General features: G+C 40.0%; 1 protein-coding gene across 2 annotated transcripts in view; it reads left to right on the forward strand.

Moving 5' to 3' along the window:
• LOC127410705 (gamma-2-syntrophin-like) overlaps positions 1-22,136 on the forward strand; it is a 103,828-nt gene that overhangs the window by 32,784 nt on the left and 48,908 nt on the right. For both annotated transcript variants that reach the window (XM_051645895.1, XM_051645896.1), the window contains exons 8-9: positions 2,930-3,021; positions 17,756-17,883. In XM_051645895.1, the coding sequence (XP_051501855.1) occupies positions 2,930-3,021; positions 17,756-17,883 (220 nt within the window). The remainder of the gene's footprint in view (positions 1-2,929; positions 3,022-17,755; positions 17,884-22,136) is intronic.

A 22,136-nucleotide genomic window follows, 5' to 3' on the forward strand; every position in this document is an offset into this window, starting at 1 on the left:
AATAAGTACATTTCAGTTAACCTTTCCAAGCTGGTGTTAACAGCATGCACCAGACTAGAATAATTAATGAGCTTGCATGGTTTCACTGTTTGCATGTTTACTTGCACCGTTTTTATGGTTGATTTTGTTGTTATGTTTAGTAACTTCTTGTTTTGTGAAGTCTGAAGTTCATTATCTCCTCAAAATGACCCGTTCATGCATCTGTTGATTGTTACCGTCACCGTGTTTTGTGCAACAAGTGTTGAGGTCTGTGTGCGCAGCTCTTTATGTCGTTTCTTTTGCCAGTATGTTGTTTAATAGACTACATACAAGTAGCATGCATAAAGCTTCCCTATAACTTCCCTATTACTGACTTCTGTATGCCATGAGGTACATTAAACACGCATTTAAAAATGTGAAATGTTCTTATAAAATGTTAATTTAAATTTCACTTTAAGTACCATATACATCATATTTGGAAGTAAAAGTTACTGTATTAACTGAAATGTTTCAGTTAAATCTATTCACTTTAATCAATATTATGTCATAAATTTAAGTAGATTTTACTTGATTTTATACCATTAAAATTTGTTTAGAAACACTGTGCAAAAACTTGCAATATTTTTTGCCCACTACCCCCCCCCCCCCATAAATTAGTGAAGTAGCAACTAACAAAAACTACATTGAAGCTATAAAAGGAAGAATATGTTTTTTTTTTTTTTTTTTTTTCGACTAATCGAAAGATATAGGGCTCTAAATACATTTAAATCTACTATAAATCTTACCGATTGTATCTGGCACAATCTCAGTTAGGGTGACATTAAACAAATAGGGGGGCAAAATTAAAATTAACAAAAGCATAATAAAATAAATTAATTTATTCTAAATATTTTTTAACAATGATAAACAGCTGCAATTACCTAAATGTTTAGCTTTAAAAAAGAAAACACAGTGCTAATGGCCTGTGTTGCCCATGCCAAGATCTGCCACTGTTTTGATATTAGCATGTTGCTAAGCTAACGACGTGATCAGCATAAAAATACATAGCACACCGAACTGAGTTAAATAGTCCATTTATCAGACTGAGCTCAGATCCATCTCCGTGAAAGATTCATGCCATGATGCTGTAGAATTTAGGCAAAATTAGGCAAAAACTCCAAAGTATGTGATTATAGCGGTAACCAGCTGGTAGGTAGATGTGCGGTGTGTAAACCTCACTCCCCTGACCTCAAGAGGCGCACTAGCAACTGACTCTAGAGGCTGTAGCCTTTAGCCTCCTCGTTAGCACGCCCACCTTCCATGCTGGAGACGTCAGTTCGAATCCTGTTCAGAGCAGGTCAAGTAGGACCGGTTACAGTGGTGCCGTGACCCGGATGGTAGTGAGGTTTAGGGGGGTGAGTGTAACGGTAGCCAGCTGGTAGGTAGATGTGTGGTGTGTAAACCTCACTCCCCTGGCCTCAAGAGGTGCACTAGCAACTGACGCTAGAGGCTGTAACCTTTAGCCTCCTCGTTAGCGTGCCCGCCTCCCATGCCGGAGATGCTGGTTCGAATCCCGTTCGGAGTGGGTCGAGTAGGACCGGTTACAGTGGTGCCGTGACCCAGATGGGAGTGAGGTTTAGGGGGGGTGAGTGTAACGGTAGCCAGCTGGTAGGTAGATGTGCGGTGTGTAAACCTCACTCCCCTGGCCTCAAGAGGTGCACTAGCAACTGACGCTAGAGGCTGTAACCTTTAGCCTCCTCGTTAGCGTGCCCGCCTCCCATGCCGGAGATGCTGGTTCGAATCCCGTTCGGAGTGGGTCGAGTAGGACCGGTTACAGTGGTGCCGTGACCCAGATGGGAGTGAGGTTTAGGGGGGTGAGTGTAACGGTAGCCAGCTGGTAGGTAGATGTGCGGTGTGTAAACCTCATTCCTCTGGCCTCAAAAGGCACACTAGCGACAGACGCTAGTGGCTATTGCCTTTAGCCTCCTCGTTAGCGTGTCCACCTCCCATGCCGGAGACGCTGATTCGAATCCCGTTTGGAGTGAGGCGAGCAGGACCAGTTACACGATACTAGAGAGTGTTTTCGAAAGTGTCTAAGTGGTTGAGGAAAACACCGTTGAGAGACGTTAAGGCTGAAACATACGTAGTGGTGCACAATTAATAACACAATGCAAAAAGTCATTGCATTCTCAACATTACCACAAGGGGCGCTATAGTGGACATTAGTGTGAACTGTGGTTCTGCGGTAAGTTTTCTCTTTCAAGCCAACTACTTTCATAGTGGAACATTAGTTTGGAGACAGTATTGTTGAGCAAGAAATGTAAAGTCAATATATTGTATTTATAGCATCTTACCTGAACAGTAACAGTTTAATGGCACAGACTTTTGAAGATAGCTCTATCACCCCCTTGAATACTGATGTTTGTTATGGCTGCAGTAATGCAAAATGCATGTTATATTTGTTCAACCGAACCACACCTTGGCGATGCATTTACCAATCACTCGTATCTGTATATGCATACTTGCGTGAGGTACGTTTCCAGCTTAAACGTAGCAAAATCAAATGAGAACATTTTAGTGTGGATGTTGCTTTAGAATGCAGCACAATGTTTATGCTTATAACATTTTTGTTTCTCAAGTAAATTTATCTTGTGGAAAACAAGGCAAAATACTGATTAAGAAAAAAGATTTTTTGCAGTGTTGAAGGCAGTATAAACTCTGCAGGAAGGCAGAAATATAAATGTCTTCATCTCACATATTTCACACATTCTTATAGCTCACCTTCCTCATAATCTCTTGTGACTTTGGTGTCCATGGCATTGTGACAACCTAGAAAGTGGCTTGCCAAACGAATATGCCTCATAATGGGTAGAGTTAGAACTGTGAAGTATTAGAGTTGCTTTAAGCACACTGCGCACAGTATGAGCACTGCTGTATATAAAATATTTAATTAACTCAAATATTTTCTCAGGTTCGCCTGGACCGTCCAGCGATCACAGCAGCAGGGCATCGTCACCGCTTTTCGACAGTGGTTTGCATTTGAATGGGAACTCGAACAACACAGTAAGTTCATTTTTGTATGGTTGTAAGTAGTGTTGGGTTCAAGTCCACCTTAGTCGAGTCTGAGTCAAGTCCGAATCTTTAAACAATCAAGTCTGAGTCCAAAAGGGGCCGAGTCAGACTCAAGACCGAGTCCATAACAGGCCGAGTCCGAGTTTAACCTTCACAACTAATAATATTTTTTTCAATATAAATGCAAAAAACTAATGATTAATTTCCTGCTGAACAAATTTCAAAGTGGTTTCAGAATGAAAGCATATGCTTTAGGTGTATGAAGACAACACTGTCCTTCAACACACTTCTTCTTGTGTTCTGTTGACTTTTTCAATAATTTGTTGCTTTTTCCCTCCACTCAAACATAGACTAAAGAAAGTGAAAGCTGTGTTATTTATTACAACCAGAGTTATTATTATTTATTAATATTTTAAAGTTATTATTATTTCGAATTTGAATTTAGTTTTTATTTCTACTTCATTTTCAATTTGTCCATTCAATTTAGTTTAGTTTTATCTAAATGTATGGGTGAAAATACATTGTAATGTAATTAATTAAATACATTTAATGTGTTTAATGCATTTAATAAATGGTAATATTAAAACATGTAATAATGCCCATAAAATTAAATACAACAACATGAAATAAAACCAGAAAAGATCAGACACCGATCACAGTGAGTAAAGACGCTGACTACCACACCTGGAGTCGTGAGTTCGAATCCAGCGTGTGCTGAGTGACTCCAGACAGGTCTCCTAAGCAACCAAATTGGCCCGGTTGCTAGGGAGGGTAGAGTCACATGGGGTAACCTCCTCGTGGTCGTTATAATGTGGTTCTCGCTCTCGGTGGGGCGTGTGGTGAATTGTGCGTGGATGCTGCGGTGGATGGCGTGAAGCCTCCACACTCGCTAGGTCTCCGCGGTAACGCGCTCAACAAACCATTTGATAAGATGCATGGATTGATGGTCTCAGACACGGAGGCAACTGAGATTCGTCCTCCGCCACCTGGATTGAGGCGAGTCACTACGCCACCACGAGGACTTAGAGCGCATTGGGAATTGGGCATTCCAAATTGGGGAGTAAAAGGGAGAAAATAAAATATAAATATAATTTTAATTTTTATATACTACATTACTTCACACTTTTCAGTCCTCCTGCTGTGTCCAGGTGTAGCCTACTTCCCTAAAGTCAAGATCAAATTTTTGACAAACTCATCTTGGGCTGACGGTTCGTTCTTTTCACATTATATTTAGTATGGGTAATAGGTGAACAGAGACTTCTCCCCTCACTTGTGTTCTTCATTGTATTTTCTGACTTTTTTGCCATTAAAGCGCAAGTGCCAGCTTTACAGGTAACACACAGAGGTTACGCTACAAATATGTGACGGACTGAGTTGTACAATTTCCATCATGGTCTATTTCATCTGTCATATTAGTTTAAATGTCCCAGATACGTAGTAAATTTGATTTTGTCTCGATATATTCAACGTTTTCATGTCTTTGCGTAGTAACGTGAGTCTGATAAAACATTTGTTCTATTTTATATTATGCAGAGGAGGGGAACGTTTTTTTTAAAGTGTACTAACGTTATTGATATTTCTGGATGAGAGCGGAAAAGCATCTCTGGTGATCTCTTTCCCGCACACACATACAGCATGGGCGAGAGAGTTAAAAAAGTACTTTGAAAGAGTGTGCGCTGCTGCTCTCAGCCAGAATAATCACACTGATGTGCAGTATCAAATACACAGAATGTATGATAGTACTTACTGTAGAGAGCACATCAATATGAAGACAAAGCCAAATCCCAGACATTTAGATTTAGATTAATCCCGGCCAGACGCTTTTTTCGGGTCCGAAAAAGAGGACATGTCTTGGGAAAAGAGGACATATGGTTACCCTGTGTTACGTTATTTTTTGTTTGTTTGTTTGTTTGTTTTTCATTGCATCACAAATGCCATGTACTCGGCCAGACTTGGAAAAAAATCCCAAGAACGAAAGGCTCGAGTCAGAGTCAAGTCTGAGTAAAAATGCGTCCGAGTCCATGACAAGTACAAGTCCATTAAAACTGGACTCGTGACTCGGACTCGAGTCCGAGTCCGAGCTCGAGTACCCCAACTGTAGCTGTAAGTATCACTTCTGTTACTTAGAAGGCTTGAAATTGAGCTGCATGACAGAATCAGGTTAAAAATGCAGCATTGTCAGGTAGACTCAGAATGCAAGTGAGAGCTGTTATTTAGTAGTGTTAGGTAATCATCATCTCTATAACGATTGCTCGTACTTAGGAACTTTGAGAGATTTGTAAGGGATTTTTAGGACATGCATGGGTGTTTCTTCAAATTCTGGCAATTTCATGTCTCATGGGTTGATTTTTAATGAAACAAACAGATTTCTTTGTTCTTTTTGTCTTATTAAGCTCCCGTTAAGGGAGTCTTGAGACACGCTTTTAATAGTTGACGTTCTTTTTTACCTGACACGACTTCTACTGTAAATAACACGGCACTCCTACGCAACACAGTGAAAGAAATGCAGGATGCGGCTGAATATTCAAAGATGTCCTTCTAGTGGATGTTCACATGGAAAAACAATGGAAAAAGCACAGACGGACACAAAAATACATTTGGTGTGAACGGTACTTTACAGTTACACAACGTCTTTACCAGATGCAACACAACAATGCTACAAGTGACATGACATTTTGTTGATAGCTTAGTTAGGTGTTAGTTGGTAGCCCGCCCAACGTCATCTCTCATTGGTCCACACTGCTGCTCCTCGTAATAGAGTGCAACAGTCTGGTTTCGGAAGGAAAAATCCCATTCAATTTTCCATAGACTCATACATTTTCAACGATGACTTAAAAATCTTTAAAAACAGACCTATGGTGAGCTCCAAGGTTGTTTATCGATGATGCTTCTGTTAAAACCACTAGTCTGTGTTATTTCAATATAATTGTTTAAAAATCGTGTTTGTTTGCGAAATTCCTGGTGAAGAACTTCATTACCCTTGATCCTGAAGAGAAACGCTCCACCAATCAGAGAACCGCAGCCAACATAGTCCACGAAATTAGCCCAGGAGCGACTGCCCACTCCCATTATGCACTGTAAATTATGCAACTGAGCTGGTCTTCCTTCAACCTTTGAACTACTTATATATTTGTAAATATTGGAATATTTAGCAAACAACATAAAATATATTGTAACAACGTTATAATCAAAAACGTACATTACATAATTTTCAACGCTTCATGGGATTGTAGTTAATTCCCTTATTAAAGATGTTAAGTCTTGAACTTTTGTCTTCTTGTCCAATTTTTTTGATTCAAATCAAAGTTTATAGTTTTGTGATTCAACTCGGAGCAAGTTGCTTTGATACATGGCTTATTACTCTTTTATTGAGGATTTTATGAAAAGCCTATGCAAATAATGACTGGGAAAAATACTTCCAGAACCAAGACGGCTGAAATAGTGGGCGGACACTTAAAACACGTTCTGATTGTCTGGCATTATGCCGTGTGCATGCTTTTTGTATTCCTGCTTGATTTCAAACTGACCGGCTTTTTCTACACCCTTGAAACGCATCTCAGAACGAAAAAGTTTTCGGAAGTGTGTCGATGCCCTTAAACTTTGTAACTTCTCGCACTGTTTGTGCCATGGACAAGAATGATGAATCAAATTGTGCATCTTGTCGAGGAGAGGTGTGCTACAACTGTACTTTTCTAAATGATTGCCGATAAAACAGGCAAAAAAAAAAATCCAATAGGCTCACGTTGACTAAGGGTCTCGAGCCAAATCTAGACTTCTTTGACTTGGGCCAGTAAGCAAATCACCTAACAACCACCCAGAACTCCATAGCAACCAGACAGCAATGCTGGTAAGTTTTGCACAGGCAAATATCACCCACTTTTTCTCCTGAAAATGAAGTCTCATTCACCCCTCGTGATAGCCCATTCAAGAAGCTGTAGGGGTCAATGAAATGGTCATTTTGCACAACTGACCTTCAAGGAACATTTAGAAAGCAGCATGCTGCTATATAACACACTCCAGATGTCACATGACCTGACAGAGTGAGAATAGCTCACCCTCAGTCTGACAAACAGCCCTGTTATATCGTGTTAAATCAGTGGTCATTTGTTTATTTAAATCAGAGAGCAAAGGTACTGCAGACGCCTGACTCAATCTTCTCTATGAGCAAATGAACACACAGAGACTTTCAGCCATCACATTAATATTACGATGCGACGTGACACTTAAGACTCGAGGAAAGTTGCTGCCCTGCTGCATGTCAGTGAGTTAAGCTGCAGAATTCTGCAACGCCTTCAAGATGTGCAGTAATGCACCGCTCTAAGCCACTGAAAATCCATTCGCATCTCAACACAGAGTGAGAGTCATGCTCAGAACGGCAGCAAATCATGATTTCAGCTTTGGGCACAACCATATCGTGGCATAGCATATGATATTATTCCTGGGTTATTATGAAATACCCGACACAAGCCTACCATCAAAAAGATTGGCTACTATTACCTCTCACAACTGACACTTTTTTTGCTCCCAGACATCTGCTGCTGAACGCTAGCAAACGCAAAGTTCATCAGAGCGTTTTATTTATGCTTTAAACCTCAAGTTGTTCATTACATTTAATAAAAGAGCCACAGGGGCTTCAAGTTACATTTTCATTTTTATTGTGCACCAGTTTCCCCAGAAGTGTTGGTTTTGTTTTCTTAAACACATGGGATGGAAATGCATCTTTATGTGCAAATTATTGTTGCAATATTCAAATTGTGTTCATAAATTATATTCGTAACTTGTATGGAAACATGACTACTGACTGGGTGTTTTATCTCATCTGATCGTTGTAGGAGCCGTTACACTGCACGACTGTGACGCAAAAGTTGTAGCACTGGCAGAATTCGTCGAAGGCTAAGAGTCATTGCAAAAGGCGATTCATAGGCCAAAGATTGCCGATTTTGAGAAAAATTTATATTTTGCGATCCCTGAAATGGCAAAATTGTGGCCAACATCATACAGTGTGAACCAAACTTAAGATTGCAGGATTTTTTTAGCTCATTTTATCTAGTGATAGAACGATATATCGACCAGGCAGATTAATCTGCCGATATTTAGCATTTTTGCAATTATATGCATCGACCGATAACCATGTTTTAACTTTGCCTTGTGTCAGTTCCAAAATCTACCAATAGATTTGTCAATGTATAGTCTGGATATGTCTAGTTTTCAAGTTTTTTTTTTTTTTTCAGATTTACATTATGCAATTTGAGTAACTATTGCTTAAAATAAGTGTTTGTTTCACTTCAGAAATGTTGTGTACATCTGATTTGCTGTTGTTAAATTGTAATATGTTATAATCAGCATTTATATCAGCAATCCTGCTCTCTAGATATCGGTATCGGCCACTAAAAAACCCATATCGTTCAACCACTAGTTTCATCGTCTGCCAGGATAAAATCAAATGTATGATGACTTTAAAAAGTTATAGTGCACCATTTCTCAACAAGCCATATGATTTGAGGTATGATTCATGTCCACATACGGTGCGGGATGAGCAGCGCAACAAATTTAAGACTTAGGGTTGGTGATTTTTAAACACCCCTAATCCTAAGATTCATATGAGCCATAGAAATAGTGATGCTTGCTTCCGCAGCGCCACTAAAATTGAAATGCATATCACAATGGTCTCCATGGTATAGTATGTTCACATCAGCTTGTTTATCAGTTCTATTTAAATTAGAGTTTTCCATGAAAGAATGCATTTCCAGGGGAAACAAAACGTGCCCACAGATACTTCATTGTAAAACACTGAACGGCAGCCACTGTATCCAATTACTGTAAACAGATTAGTTCTATTCTTCTGTTGACTCTCACTCTTTGTGTTTTCTTGCCATCGAAATGTGCACAAACACGAGCCACACTCTCCTAACTGCTGAGTCAACAATATTTGTGCTTTTCTTGTGTTCTTCAAATTAGTTTTTTGTCTAATCCTCTTTTACTCGCTGAGCTCCTCGCCTGCAGGTGATTAGAATTCTCTGAGCTTGTCATTCCCTCCGGGACGGCTGTGACATTGAGTTGATCGACAGCGCTTTTCTTTTAAGCCATTCAGGTGAGGAGGCAGGTGCTGGTGGTTTAGCATTAAATTATTTACATGCCCTCTAATAATTAGTTTAGTGGCTTTTTTCCCCATAGAAATATCAGAAGAAATGTCAAAGGTACTGTAGCGGTTCAACATTTTATCGACGATTGTATCATCTACCAGGCGGAAGCCGTAGGATTTGAGGTATTATTCATGTCTGCATATAGTATGTAATCGTGATAGTATATAAAAATGTGAGTACTGCTTTCCTGTATGCATATTACATATTAATACAAAATAAAAAAAATCGGTTTGTCTTTATTGAATGTTAATAGGCCAGACACAAAATCATATTTGTGCATTTGAACTTGAGTACATGCTGCTGTCTATTAATTGGTATTATTAATCAAACTTATTTATGTCTTTGTTTAAACTGTCCATTTAAACCGAACTTTTATTTTAATGGATCACTGTGTCAGTTTCTGTCTGTTTGACGGAAGTTTCACACTTCTCGATAAACAGTTCGCTACGTAGTCGTTTGATTGTTACATCGTAAGACGCTGCAGTTTCATGAAATAAATAGTTTGGAATGTGCTGCACACTTTGCATTAATTGAGCGTTTTGCTTTCTTTAATCTAATACACAGATTACAGAAGTCATAATGTGAGGTTTTTAGCGAATCAACGCCTTCACACCACTTTGAAGCGTGCAACACAAGAGAACTGGATATTTCTGAAATGAAATCGCTGCTGTAGTTTAATAATCAGAGTAAGACACATGTACAACACATTTACAAGATCAACAGAAGATTTAGTGACAACGCAGTACTGACCCGAAAGGGTGAAACTCTCACACTGGCCCCGGGACAGCTGGCCACACTTACTGTTGAACAATGTTAATAAATGTTTTATTAGGAATATATAGTTCTCACTTTACATTAGGTCACTCAAAATGCTTAGCTAGCCATTTGTGAGTGCTTTATTACAACCTTTATAAGCACTGATTGGTTTACAGGGTTGTGAGGGTTACTTTTGAAATGTATTCCACTACAGATTACAGAATACATGCTGTAAAATGTAATTTGTAATGTATTTCGTTAGATTACTCAAGGTCAGTAATGTAATCTAAATACTTTGGATTACTTCTTCAGCACTGGTAGATTTTGTTCACTTGTTTTGACTATAAAAACTCTGCCAGTACAGTAAGACAAAATACACATGTTAAAAATACATTCTCTGAAAAACCTAAATATCTTATTCAGTGTTGTTTCTAAAACAAGATAAATCAAATTGATCTTGTTTTAAGGATTTTAGATATTTTTACAGGAAAACAATGCAAAAATTATTATCAAGAATATGATTTTTGCCCTGATATCAAAAGTCTTACTAGAAAAAAAGAAATTATGATCCAACATGAATTTTCTTGATAATAAAATATGATCGTGTCTGGTAACATGTGCATGTAAAATGGCTAGAAATAGCATTTTAGCTTAGCTTAAAGCTGACAATTTACACAAGGTTAATTTCTATTTCTTCTGCTCCAAACTTACTTCAAACTTACTTCTCTGTCTGCTCGTATGAATGTAACACATCATAAGAAAGTGTTTCACCGCTGTTCAAATGCACTTTGGATCGCATCATTTATATGTATAAATGTTTTCCATCTGAAAGGACTAAATATTAAATGAAACAAATGTCAATAAAATGCAAAGTAATCTCTTCAGTAATCTAAATACTTTTTGAATGTAACTGTATTCTAATTACCAATGATTTAAATTGTAACTCTAGTGGAATACAGTTACTTATATTTTGTATTTTAAATACGTAATCCTGTTACATGTATTCCATTACTCCCCAACACTGCTGGTTTAATAGTAAATGTTCCTAAAACATTAATAAACATTAATTAAGCAGAAATGTGTATCCAATTAATTACATACTTAATATCTTTATTAACTATGCATTTATGCTTTCTTAATGTTCTCATAAACACTTCTTTACCACTGGTTTGCATCAAGTAAAATACATCAGTTAGGTATGATTAACAAGTTGTTTACTAAGGATAAAAAACATTATCAAACTGCCTATATATTAACTTATTAAACAATAATAAATCCTTTGCCTAAGTGAATAGAAACATATAACATATGATTTATATGTAGCTTATTAATGTGTTAATAATGTAGGAACAATAATTTATAAATGATCAATTAACTATAAACTAATGCTTTACAAATATGTTATACCTTGTAGTTATTATAAAGTGTTTCTGAATAAGCTTTGACGCATTCGGATCCCGCCTATTCAAATAGTATGGTTATGGTGCTACATAGCGGATTTGAGCAGCATGTGCACATTTTCCGATGTAAAAGTACCATTTTTGACTAGTAATTTGTTAATATTTAACTATTTTAATAAAGGAGTGTGTTCAATTGTATCTTAGTTTTTGCTGTGGTTTTGAAATCAGTATTTAGAATTTCCACTGGTATTGGTATCGACTGCTAAAATTGTGAAATCGTGATCTGTAGCTAGCCCATCTGTAGGTATGGTATAGAAATCATAATGAGGAGCTGTTGTTTGGTGAGTTCCACGTGAGAGAGACAATCCGTCAGTCTAATCCATCCAGACACACCGGCGATATTTCAATCCCTGTCATCTCAGGAAACCTGCTAGCATAGCGCAACACGAAAGTCAAATCAAGCTTAATTATCCAGTTTGGTGCACATGAACACAGCAAAGAGGACAATATCTCTTGAGGGTCGTTTGAGATGTAATCAGAATCAGAATCAGAATCAGAATGAGCTTTATTGCCAAGTATGCAAACACATACAAGGAATTTGTCTTGGTGACAGGAGCTTCCAGTACACAATACAAAAACAACAACAAGACTTTTAAAAAATAATTAAAATTGAATAAAAAATAGATAAATATTGAAAAGAAAAAAGTATATATAGAATACACAAGAGACTATATATATATATATATATATATAACACACACACACACACTTACATACACATACACATATACATACATATACACATACACACACACACACACACACACACACACACACACACACATATATATATATATAATCACTCAGCAGTCCGAACTGTCCTTTGTAGTCTTCTGATGTCTGATTTCGTAGCTGAACCAAACCAGACAGTTACTGAAGTGCAGAGGACAGACTCAGTGACCGCTGAGTAGAACTGTATCAGCAGCAACTGTGGCAGGTTAAACTTCTTCAACTGGTGAAGGAAGTACAACCTCTGCTGGGCCTTTTTCGCAATGGAGTCAGTGTGGGTCTCCCACTTCAGGTCCTGTGAGATGGTAATGCCGAGGAACCTGAATGACTCCACTGCTGCCACAGTGCTGTTTAGAATGGTGAGGGGGACAGTGTTGGGGGTTCCTCCTAAAGTCCACAATCATTTCCACCGTTTTGAGCATGTTCAGCTCAAGGTTGTTTTGACTGCACCAGACAGCCAGCTGTTTAACCTCCCTTCTGTATGCAGACTCATCGTCATCTCGGATGAGGCCGATGACAGTGGTGTCATCTGCAAACTTCAGGAGCTTGACAGAGGTGTCCTTGGTGATGCAGTCATTGGTGTAGAGGGAGAAGAGTAGTGGGGAGAGCACACATCCATGGGGGGCACCAGTGCTGATTGTACAGGTGTTGGAAGTGAATTTCCCCTGTCTCACAAGCTGCTGCCTGTCCGTCAGAAAGCTGGTAATCCACTGACAGATAGACATGGGATGATGGTGTTGAAAGCACAAAAAGGATCCTTGCATATGTCCCTGGTCTCTCCAGATGTTGCAGGATATGATGCAAATCCATGTTGACTGCATCATCCACAGACCTGTTTGCTCGATAAGCAAATTGAAGGGGATCTAGAAAGGGTCCAGTGATGTCCTTCAGGTGGGCCAACACCAGTCTCTCAAATGACTTCATGACCACAGACGTCAGGGTGACAGGTCTGTAGTCATTAAGTCCTGTGATTTTTGGTTTCTTTGGGACAGGAATAATGATCGAGCATTTGAAGCAGCATGGGACTTCACATTGCTCCAGTGATCTATTGAAGATCTGTGTGAAGATGGGGGCCAGCTGGTTAGCACAGGATCTAAGACATGCAGGTGAAACACCATCTGGGCCCTGTGCTTTCCTTATCCTTAGTTTTTGAAAGACACAGCTCACATCATCTTCACAGATCTTAAGTGTAGGTTGAGTAGCAGGAGGGGGGAGGAGGGGGGTTGCAGGAGGTGTCGGTGTTTGTGTGAAGTGAAGGTCAGAGTGGGTGTGGGGTGAGATTGGGCCTTTCAAATCTACAGTAGAACACATTCAGGTCGTCAGCCAGTTGTTGGTCCACCACATGGTTGGGGGTAGGAGTCCTGTAATTTGTAAGTTGTTTCATGCCACTCCACACCGATGCAGGGTCTTTAGCTGAAAACTTGTTTTTCAGCTTCTCAGAGTATCTTCTCTTAGCCACTCTGATTTCCCTGTTCAGTGTGTTCCTGGCCTGATTGTACAAGACTTTATCCCCAACTCTGTAAGCATCCTCTTTGGCCTGACAAAGCTGCCTGAGTTCCGCTGTTTAAACCATGGTTTGTCGTTGTTAAATGTTAAATAAGTCCTAGTAGGAATGCACATATCCTCACAGAAACTGATATATGATGTAACAGTATCTGTGAGCTCGTCCAGGTCTGTGGCTGCAGCCTCAAAAACACTCCAATCAGTGCAGTCAAAGCAGGCTTGTAGTTCCAGCTCTGCTTCGTTGGTCCATCCCTTTACAGTCCTTACTACGGGCTTAGCAGATTTTAATTTCTGTCTGTTGGTTGGAAGAAGATGAACCAGACATTGATCAGATAGTCCCAAAGCTGCTCTAGGGACAGAGCGATATACATCCTTTATTGTTGTGTAGCAGTGATCCAGTATATTTCTGTCTCTGGTGGGGCATGTAATGTGTGGTTTGTATTTGGGCAGTTCACGTGTGAGGTTTGCTTTGTTAAAATCCCCAAGAATAATTATAATTGAGTCCGGGTATTGTTGTTCTGTGTCTGTGATTTGATCAGCCAGCTGTTGCAGTGCTGTGTTCACACACGCGTTTGGCGCAATATACACACTCACCAGAATAAATGAGGAAAACTCCCGCGGCAAGTAGAAAGGCTTACAGTTAATAAAGAGCATTTCCAAATTAGGACAGCACATCCTCTTTAACGTTGTTACATTTGTACACCAACTTTCATTGATGTAAAAGCATGTTCCACTGCCTCTCGTTTTTCCATGTATTTTGTAATTTGTAACACAATGTAATTTGTGATGCATTTCAACTTTAAAATGTTGTCATAAGTATAAGAATCCAGTCAGATTTACCACTCAGTTCTTGGCTAAGAAGCTAATGATGATATAGGCGAAAGTTAAATTTTTACCTGGTTTAATTTCTGGCTCTTTAATTAAACATGAAAGAATCATGCAAACTAATAAAATGCCCTGTGGATTAATTCTAGATTTATGGTCAACAATAAATAATGCAGGTACTGTGCAGCATCTCTGCTGACTTGTTTTGAAAAAAAAAAATAAAATAAAAATAAAATTTATATCAATTTCTCAATTAGGAGATTTGCTTGGCATTTATATGCTTACAGACTTTACCAAATATTTATTAATGCACTCTTGTTGTGCATAATAATATGTTAATACTGAAATGACTTACAGGTATGACTTATTTTGCTTTCGAAGTGAGTAATGCACATACAGTAAGGCTATAAATGTGACAGAAGGTGTTGAATTTTGAAAACTATACTAACTCTGGACTTGACAAACTCGATCTTTTTAGTTCATTGCGTTTGCCGCAGATTAAGGTACTTTTTTGAAGAGTCAGACTTAACAATGTTTACAACAAATTATCAAAGCAAGTTTATTTTATGGAAATATAGCCCAGGCACATCTTTCAAGCAAAACATTTCACCCAAAAAGTTTGTTAGGTTTGAAATGATGAGACAGAAGTCCAAATGCTTTTTAGGGCCACTGTTAACAGTGGGCTGAACAGAGACGTTTTAAAATGGAACTTTCCAGAAATATTCATGAGCTTTAGACTTTCATCTTCTTTCTACAGATGTTGACTACAGACTACAGATGTTCTCATGACATTTGAATAAGCATGAAAAATGTCATGTATTTATGTAAGGCAGCTGTAATCCTCATTCATTTGTTAAATACTGCCGGATAATGCTGGTGAAATGAGCCACAGTTATTATCTGTCAAAGAAAAGTCCTCTCGGGAGTGGCCTCGCAAGTCCAAGCTCTGCAGATTCTTTTGAATCAAGGGACGCGGTTGTTATGGGGCCGATTGCACAGCGATCAAAGTGGATAGTGAGGCTTGAATAAGATGTTTTTGTTCTGCCCTCTCTCATGCTCTCTCTCTCTCTCTCTCTCTCTCTCTCTCTCTCTCTCTCTCTCTCTCTCTCTTTGTTTCAGTTTTAATGTGCATTATTGGCAAAACAAATATTTAAATTCAAATTGGCAAAATGTAAACAGCCAAGCAGCATTCAAATATAACAGGCAAAACTACAGAGCCCTTAGAGGAAAAGGAGGGAAGTCATTTTCTGAGAATTTTGCAATTCCTCGTAACAGTTGCATTCCCTCATAATAGTTTGCATTCCCTCACAATAAGTTTTGCATTTCCTTGCAATAGTTTGTGTTCCCTCGCAATAAGTTTTGTATTCCTTTGAAATAGTTTTGTGTTTTCTTGCAACGGTTTGTGTTCCTTGCAATAGCTTTGCATTCCCTCGAAATAGTTTTGTGTTCCCTTGCAACAGTTTGTGTTCCTTCGCAATAGTTTTGCATTCCCTCGAAATAGTTTTGAGTTCCTTGAAACAGTTTTTGTTCCCTCGCAAAAATGTTTGCATTTCCTTGAAAATAGTTTTGCGTTCCATTGCAACAGTTTGTGTTCCCCCACAATGCGTTTTGCATTCCCTCTAAGTAGTTATGTGTTCCTTCGCAATAGTTTTGTGTTCCTTCGCAATAGTTTTGCGTTCACTTGCAACAGTTTGTGTTCCTTGCAATAGTTTTGCATTCCCTCGAAATAGTTTTGCATTTCCTTGCAACAGTTTGTGTTCCCTCGCAATAAGTTTTGTATTCCCTTAAAATAGTTTTGTGTTTTCTTGCAAGAGTTTGTGATCCTTCGCAATAGTTTTGCATTCCCTCGAAATAGTTGTGTTCCCTCGCAATAACTTTTGTATTCCCTCGAAATAGTTTTGAGTTCCTTGCAACAGTTTTTGTTCCCTCACAAAAATGTTTGCATTTCCTTGAAAATAGGTTTGCGTTACATTGCAACAGTTTGCGTTCCCTCACAATGCGTTTTGCATTTCCTTGCAAGAGTTTTGCATTCCCTCAAAATAGTTTTACCTCGAAATAGTTTTGCATTTCCTTGCAACAGTTTGCATTCCCTCACAATAAGTTTAGCATTCCCTCGCAATAGTTTGTGTTCCTTCGCAATAGTTTTGCGTTCCCTCGAAATAGTTTTGCATTCCCTTGCAACAGTTTCCGTTCCCTCGCAATAAGTTTTTAATTCCCTCAGAATAGTAGTTTTGTTCCTTTGCAATAGTTTTGCATTCCTTCAAAATAGTTTTGCATTCTCTCTCATTAGGTTTAGTGTTCCCTCACAATAGTTTTGCGTTGCTTCTTAATAGTTTTTCATTCTCTCACAATAAGTTTAGCATTCCCTTACAATAGTTTTGTGTTCCTTCGCAATAGTTTTGTGTTCCCTCAAAATAGTTTTGCATTCCTTGCAACAGTTTGCATTCCCTCACAATAAGTTTTGCATTTCCTTGCAATAGTTTTGTGTTCCCTCGAAACTGATTTGCAACAGTTTGCATTCCCTTGAAATAGGTTTGCGTTCCCCCACAACAGTTTGTGTTCCCCCACAATTATTTTGCATTCCTTCGCTATAAGTTTGCGTTCCCTTGCAATAAGTTTGTGTTCCCCTGCAACAAGTTTTGCATTCTTCCTCAGTAGTTTTGCGTCCCCTTGCAATAGTTTTGCTTTCCATTGCAATACGTTTTGCCTTCCGTCACAATAGTTTGCGTTCCCTCACAAAATGTGCAAAAGTTTTGCTTTCACTTACGACAGCGTATTTTTCCTCACAATAAGTTTTTCATTCTCTCAAAATAACTTTTGTATTCGCTGGAATAGTTTGCATTCTCTCGCAACAGTTTTAGTTCCTATGCAATAGTTTTACAAATACCATAGTTCAACTATAGTAACTGTAGTAAAACCATGGTTAGTTTCTTAAGGGATGGATAAATCTATTGCTAGGGAACCCAAAATAATTGTGAGGTAACACCAAACTTATTGCTAGAGAACCCAAAACTGTTGCAAAGGGAACAGAAAACTATTTCAGAAATTAAATTCCCTCCCTGTTCTCTAAGGGGCTCCATACAAAACAATGTACATAAATGAAGAATAAAAAATGCAAAATAAACAGTGTATTATTGAAAAATAAAAGTAAAAGGGCTAATGTTACTGTAAAGAATAAAACAAATATAAGTTACACGTAAAGGAAAATGAAAGTACTAATAATAAAAATGATAAGAAATTGTAAAAATACGGTGGAGACACAGACTCACTTACTGTTTCTCATGCTCTCTCTCTCATTTATTCCATCTAGGCCCCATCATCACCCTGCTCACCTTCGGATAATGAACTAAAGTATGAAAAGCGCTGGCTCGATGCCATCACCCTGCCTCTGTTCATGTCCAGAATCTCTCGACGCAAAGCTGGAACCGACAAATTAAGGTAACATAATCCGCTGTGATGCTGTACAAGCTGTAAGGTATGCCATGTGCCAGCTCGGACTTTTGGTTTTGCCAACTTTTTTCATTTAGGTAAGAGCATGTTAAATCCAATATCTATGCAGCGGCATGCCATATCGTGAAAGGTCACCAATGCAGCTACCAATAAGAGGGGTAGAGGTCGAAGAGAAGTGCCTCTAAATTCAGTCAACTGCTGTGGAAAGCAGAATACAGACATATAGTGTCTTTACACTTTTTGGCCTTCCAATTAACTGGATTGTCATTTAAAGAAAGGAAATCTATGAAATATCAACATTAAAACTCAAAGGCTGTGATTGCAACAGGCGGAAACAAGTTTATGATGCATTTTTAAATTAGGCAGAGCATGTTTGAATATATTTGAATATATTTTCATTTGTGCATTCCTCACCGTGTAAGGAATCAGTGCTTTGGGCTTGACTCCAGGCATTTCTAAACATGAGTTTTTGATATAACTAAATTGAACTTAAATTATTCAATCTGTCTACTTGATTATGCAGTATTGGTTTCCATAAAATACTACTCCTTGATTAAAGGAATATTCTGGGTTCAATACAAGTTAAACTCAGTTGACAGAATTTGTGGCATAATGTTGATTCCACACAAAATAATTTCGACTCGTCCCTCCTTTTCATTAAATAAAGCAAAAATCTGGGTTCCAGTGAGGCATTTACAGTGGAAGTCAATTGGGCCAATCTGTAAACGTTAAAATACTCACTGTTTCAAAAGTAAAGACACAAGACGTAAACAATATGTGTGTTAACATGATTTTACTGTGATAAAAACACCTATTAACCTTTTCTGTGTATAGTTTTATCCAATTTTATGAACTCGTTGCCATGACGACGTAATACTGTAAGCCCTGCAATCCAAAAATGATGATTTAAACAACTTTGCAAGTCTTTACTGAAGATTTAATGTAAGTGCTTTATACAGTCTTAAGCTTCACATTTCTGACTTTAAAACCTACAAAAAATGGCCCCATTGACTTCCATTGTAAGTACCACATTGAGGTCCACTGTAACCTCGATTTTTGCTTTTTTTAAAGAAAAGGAGAAATTCATTTTTGTGGTAATCAACATTATGCCACTAATGCTGTTGACTGAGTTTAACTTGTACTGAACCCGGAATATCCCTTTAATATAAATGATGTGAAAGCAGTTAGAAACTTTAGACATTAAGGGTAAAATATACATTGGTTTTTCTCATGCTGTCTCAATCGCGTACAATTTGCATGACGCAAATTTCGTCATCAGTTTGCGTGGACTGTCCACGCGCAGCCTAGTTTTTCTAACCTCGCGTAACAATACCTGTCTGTGTGCGCCATCTTTGCATGTGCTTATAGTTGACTGTATTCATGAAAATCACAAGGCAATCATAGTTCGCTTTCAACAAATGCCTCTGTGGTGGTAGGAGCGTGGTTGAGTGCCGGCTTGTGAAGGGAGAGTGAGATCAGGAGATGAGAACGGTAAGGATCATAACCTGGCAATGATTGTCTCTAACAGCTGTTAGCTGTCATTGCAGTGAGAGTGGAGATGGGTTTTAAGAGCAAGCCAGACGCCAGTGAGGAGAGAGAGCTACCCATGCACACATACACACACACACAGAGAGAGCGTGTGCTGACAGTCCGCTGAAAAGCGAATTTTGTTGAGTTGAAAAATAAATTACCTTTTTGAGTTTAATTTCACCATCTCCTGCTTCCTCCTTGCACCCCATCATGAACTTTGTTACACTGGTGCCGAAACCCAGGATTTGAAGGAGGAAGAATGCTGCCATGGAGGCCTCACCTTTGGAAGAAATGTTTAAGACTCTCACCAGCATCAGGCCCTCCTCGAGCTGCGCACGGATCAGGAGCAACGGTTCATTGCGCTCTTCAAGGCCCAAGCGGAGGACCGGCTGGTGTTCCGCAGCTTGCTACCCCAGGAGAGGGCTGCCGCTGCGACCCCGGACCCCGCGACCATGTTCCCCTGGTCAAGATGGGACCCAAGGATGATCCAGAGGATTTCTTGGAACTCTTTGAGCAGACGGCGGGGGCATGCAGTTGGCCAAGCAGCCAGTGGGCGTCCGCTTGTTACCGCCATTGTCCGGGGAGGCCCAACTCGTAGCGCAGCAGTTGCCAGCAGAAAAACTCCTGGTGTATGCCAATCTCAAGAAAGCCATCCTGCAACGTGTCGGCAGGACACCAGAACAACAGCACCAACGCTTCCTCTCGTTGACCCTGGGCGAGCACGGCTGGCCATTCGCCTTCGCCCATCAGCTCTGGGACGCCTGCCAGTGGTGTTTGCTGGCTGAGCAATGCGACGTCGGGGCTGTGATTGACCTGGTCGAGTTCCGCTTAACAAAGCAAAACTTCTGAGAGGGATGGTGGAGTGGGTCCAGTGCCACCGCCCGGCATCACTCCAAACGGCCATCCAGCTGGCAGAGGACCATATGGCGGCGTATTCGGGAGCTGGTGAGCCCCGAGATCCTTTTTTTCTTCTTATTTCTCTCCTGTCTCCCCTCACTCTCTCTCCTCCCCATCCTATTACTTCTCCCCGGAAATGGGGAGTAACCCCTCCCAAACCGGCTCCTCTGCTCCGGGGACTGCACTACCCTCACCGGACCCGCTGCCACGGGCGCCAGTCTGTTGGAGCTGCGGGGAGTCCAGGACCTTTTCCAGGACCAATGCCCAGTGATCGAGGTGGATATATTGGTTCGGGACCCCAACGCTCCCGATCAAGCTGGGACATACTGCATACCCGTGAGTATTAAGGGGGGTACATACCAGGCCTTGGTGGATTCAGGTTGCAGCCAAACTCCATCCATCAATGCCTGGTTCAAGATGAGGCTTTGGGTTCTAGTCACAAGGTGAAGGTAAGGTGTGTGCATGGGGATTATACTGTAGTGACTGTGAAAATTCAATTCCGGGGACAAAAGCATAGTGTTGAGGCTGCGGTTAGTTCCCGCCTCACCAACCAGCTAATTTTGGGTGCGAATTGGCCAGGGTTTTCCACTTTATTAAGGGAAATTTGTGCTGATGGGTCCTGTAACAGAGCATCTCGGTGTGGGATTTGTGATGTGCTGGGTGGGGAGGTGGAGCCGGGGCCAGGGCCATCTGCGTCAGCTCCGCGTCAGGATGACGTAAGGGAAGGGGAAGTCTCGGCTTCCCCAGCCCTTAGAAGATTCCCCGCCAGGATTTCCCTCTGGAGCAGATGCGAGATAAGACTCTTAGGCATGCCTTCAACCAAGTGAGAGTGATTGATGGTCAACATCTTCAGAAAGATATTGCATTTGCATATCTGTACTTTTCTATTATAAATGACCAGTTATATCGAGTGATGCAGGATGCTCAGACAAAAGAAGGTACAACCCAGTTATTGACAATGAAGAGCCGTCGGGAAATTTTATTCCAGACGCCTCATTATAATCCGATGGCGGGTCACTTAGACCAGGAAAAGACACAGAACTGTCTAATGGCCTGTTTGGTCGGGCATTCACAGGGATGTTTGCAGATCAGTGAGGAATGCTGTGAATGTCAGCTGGTGAACCTGCTGGCCACCCCAAGAGTGCCTTTGCGCCCACTTCCTTTGATCGAGGTCCTCTTCGAAAGAATTGGGATGGACCTCATCGGGTCATTAGAGAGGACAGCACATGGGCATCACTTTGTGTTGGTTCTGATGGACTATGCAACGCGATATCCGGAAGCAGTGCCTCTACGCAACATTTCAGCATGTACTGTAGTGTTGCGGAGGCACTCTTCAGAATTAGCTCCCGAGTGGGGATTCCGAAAGAAATCCTCACTGATCAAGGCACTACTTAATGTCACGTACACTACTCAAGCTGTACAAATTATTGAGTATTAAATAGATTCGGACAATTGTGTACCACCCGCAAATGGACAGCTTGGTCGAACGGATTTATAAAACCCTGAAAAACATGATTCGTATGTTCATGCACGAAGATGCCCGGAGTTGGGATAAGTGGCTTGAATCCCTGTTATTCACAGTTCGAGAGGTCCTGCAAGCCTCCACGGGGTTCTCCCCATTTGAATTATTGTATAGGCGTAAGCCTCGCGGTGTCTTGAATTGACAAATAAATGACCTTTTTGAGTTGAATTTCACCATCTCCCACTTCCTCCTTGCACCCCATCATGAACTTTGTTGCAGCCTCCAAATGAGCTTGCGGTCAAAAAAGTATACTGGAAAGGCTAGATTGCGCAACCGTGTGTTAGACGTAATG

The sequence above is a fragment of the Myxocyprinus asiaticus genome, chromosome 20 (assembly GCF_019703515.2).
Source record: "Myxocyprinus asiaticus isolate MX2 ecotype Aquarium Trade chromosome 20, UBuf_Myxa_2, whole genome shotgun sequence".
In the NCBI taxonomy this organism is placed as follows: Eukaryota; Metazoa; Chordata; class Actinopteri; order Cypriniformes; family Catostomidae; genus Myxocyprinus; species Myxocyprinus asiaticus.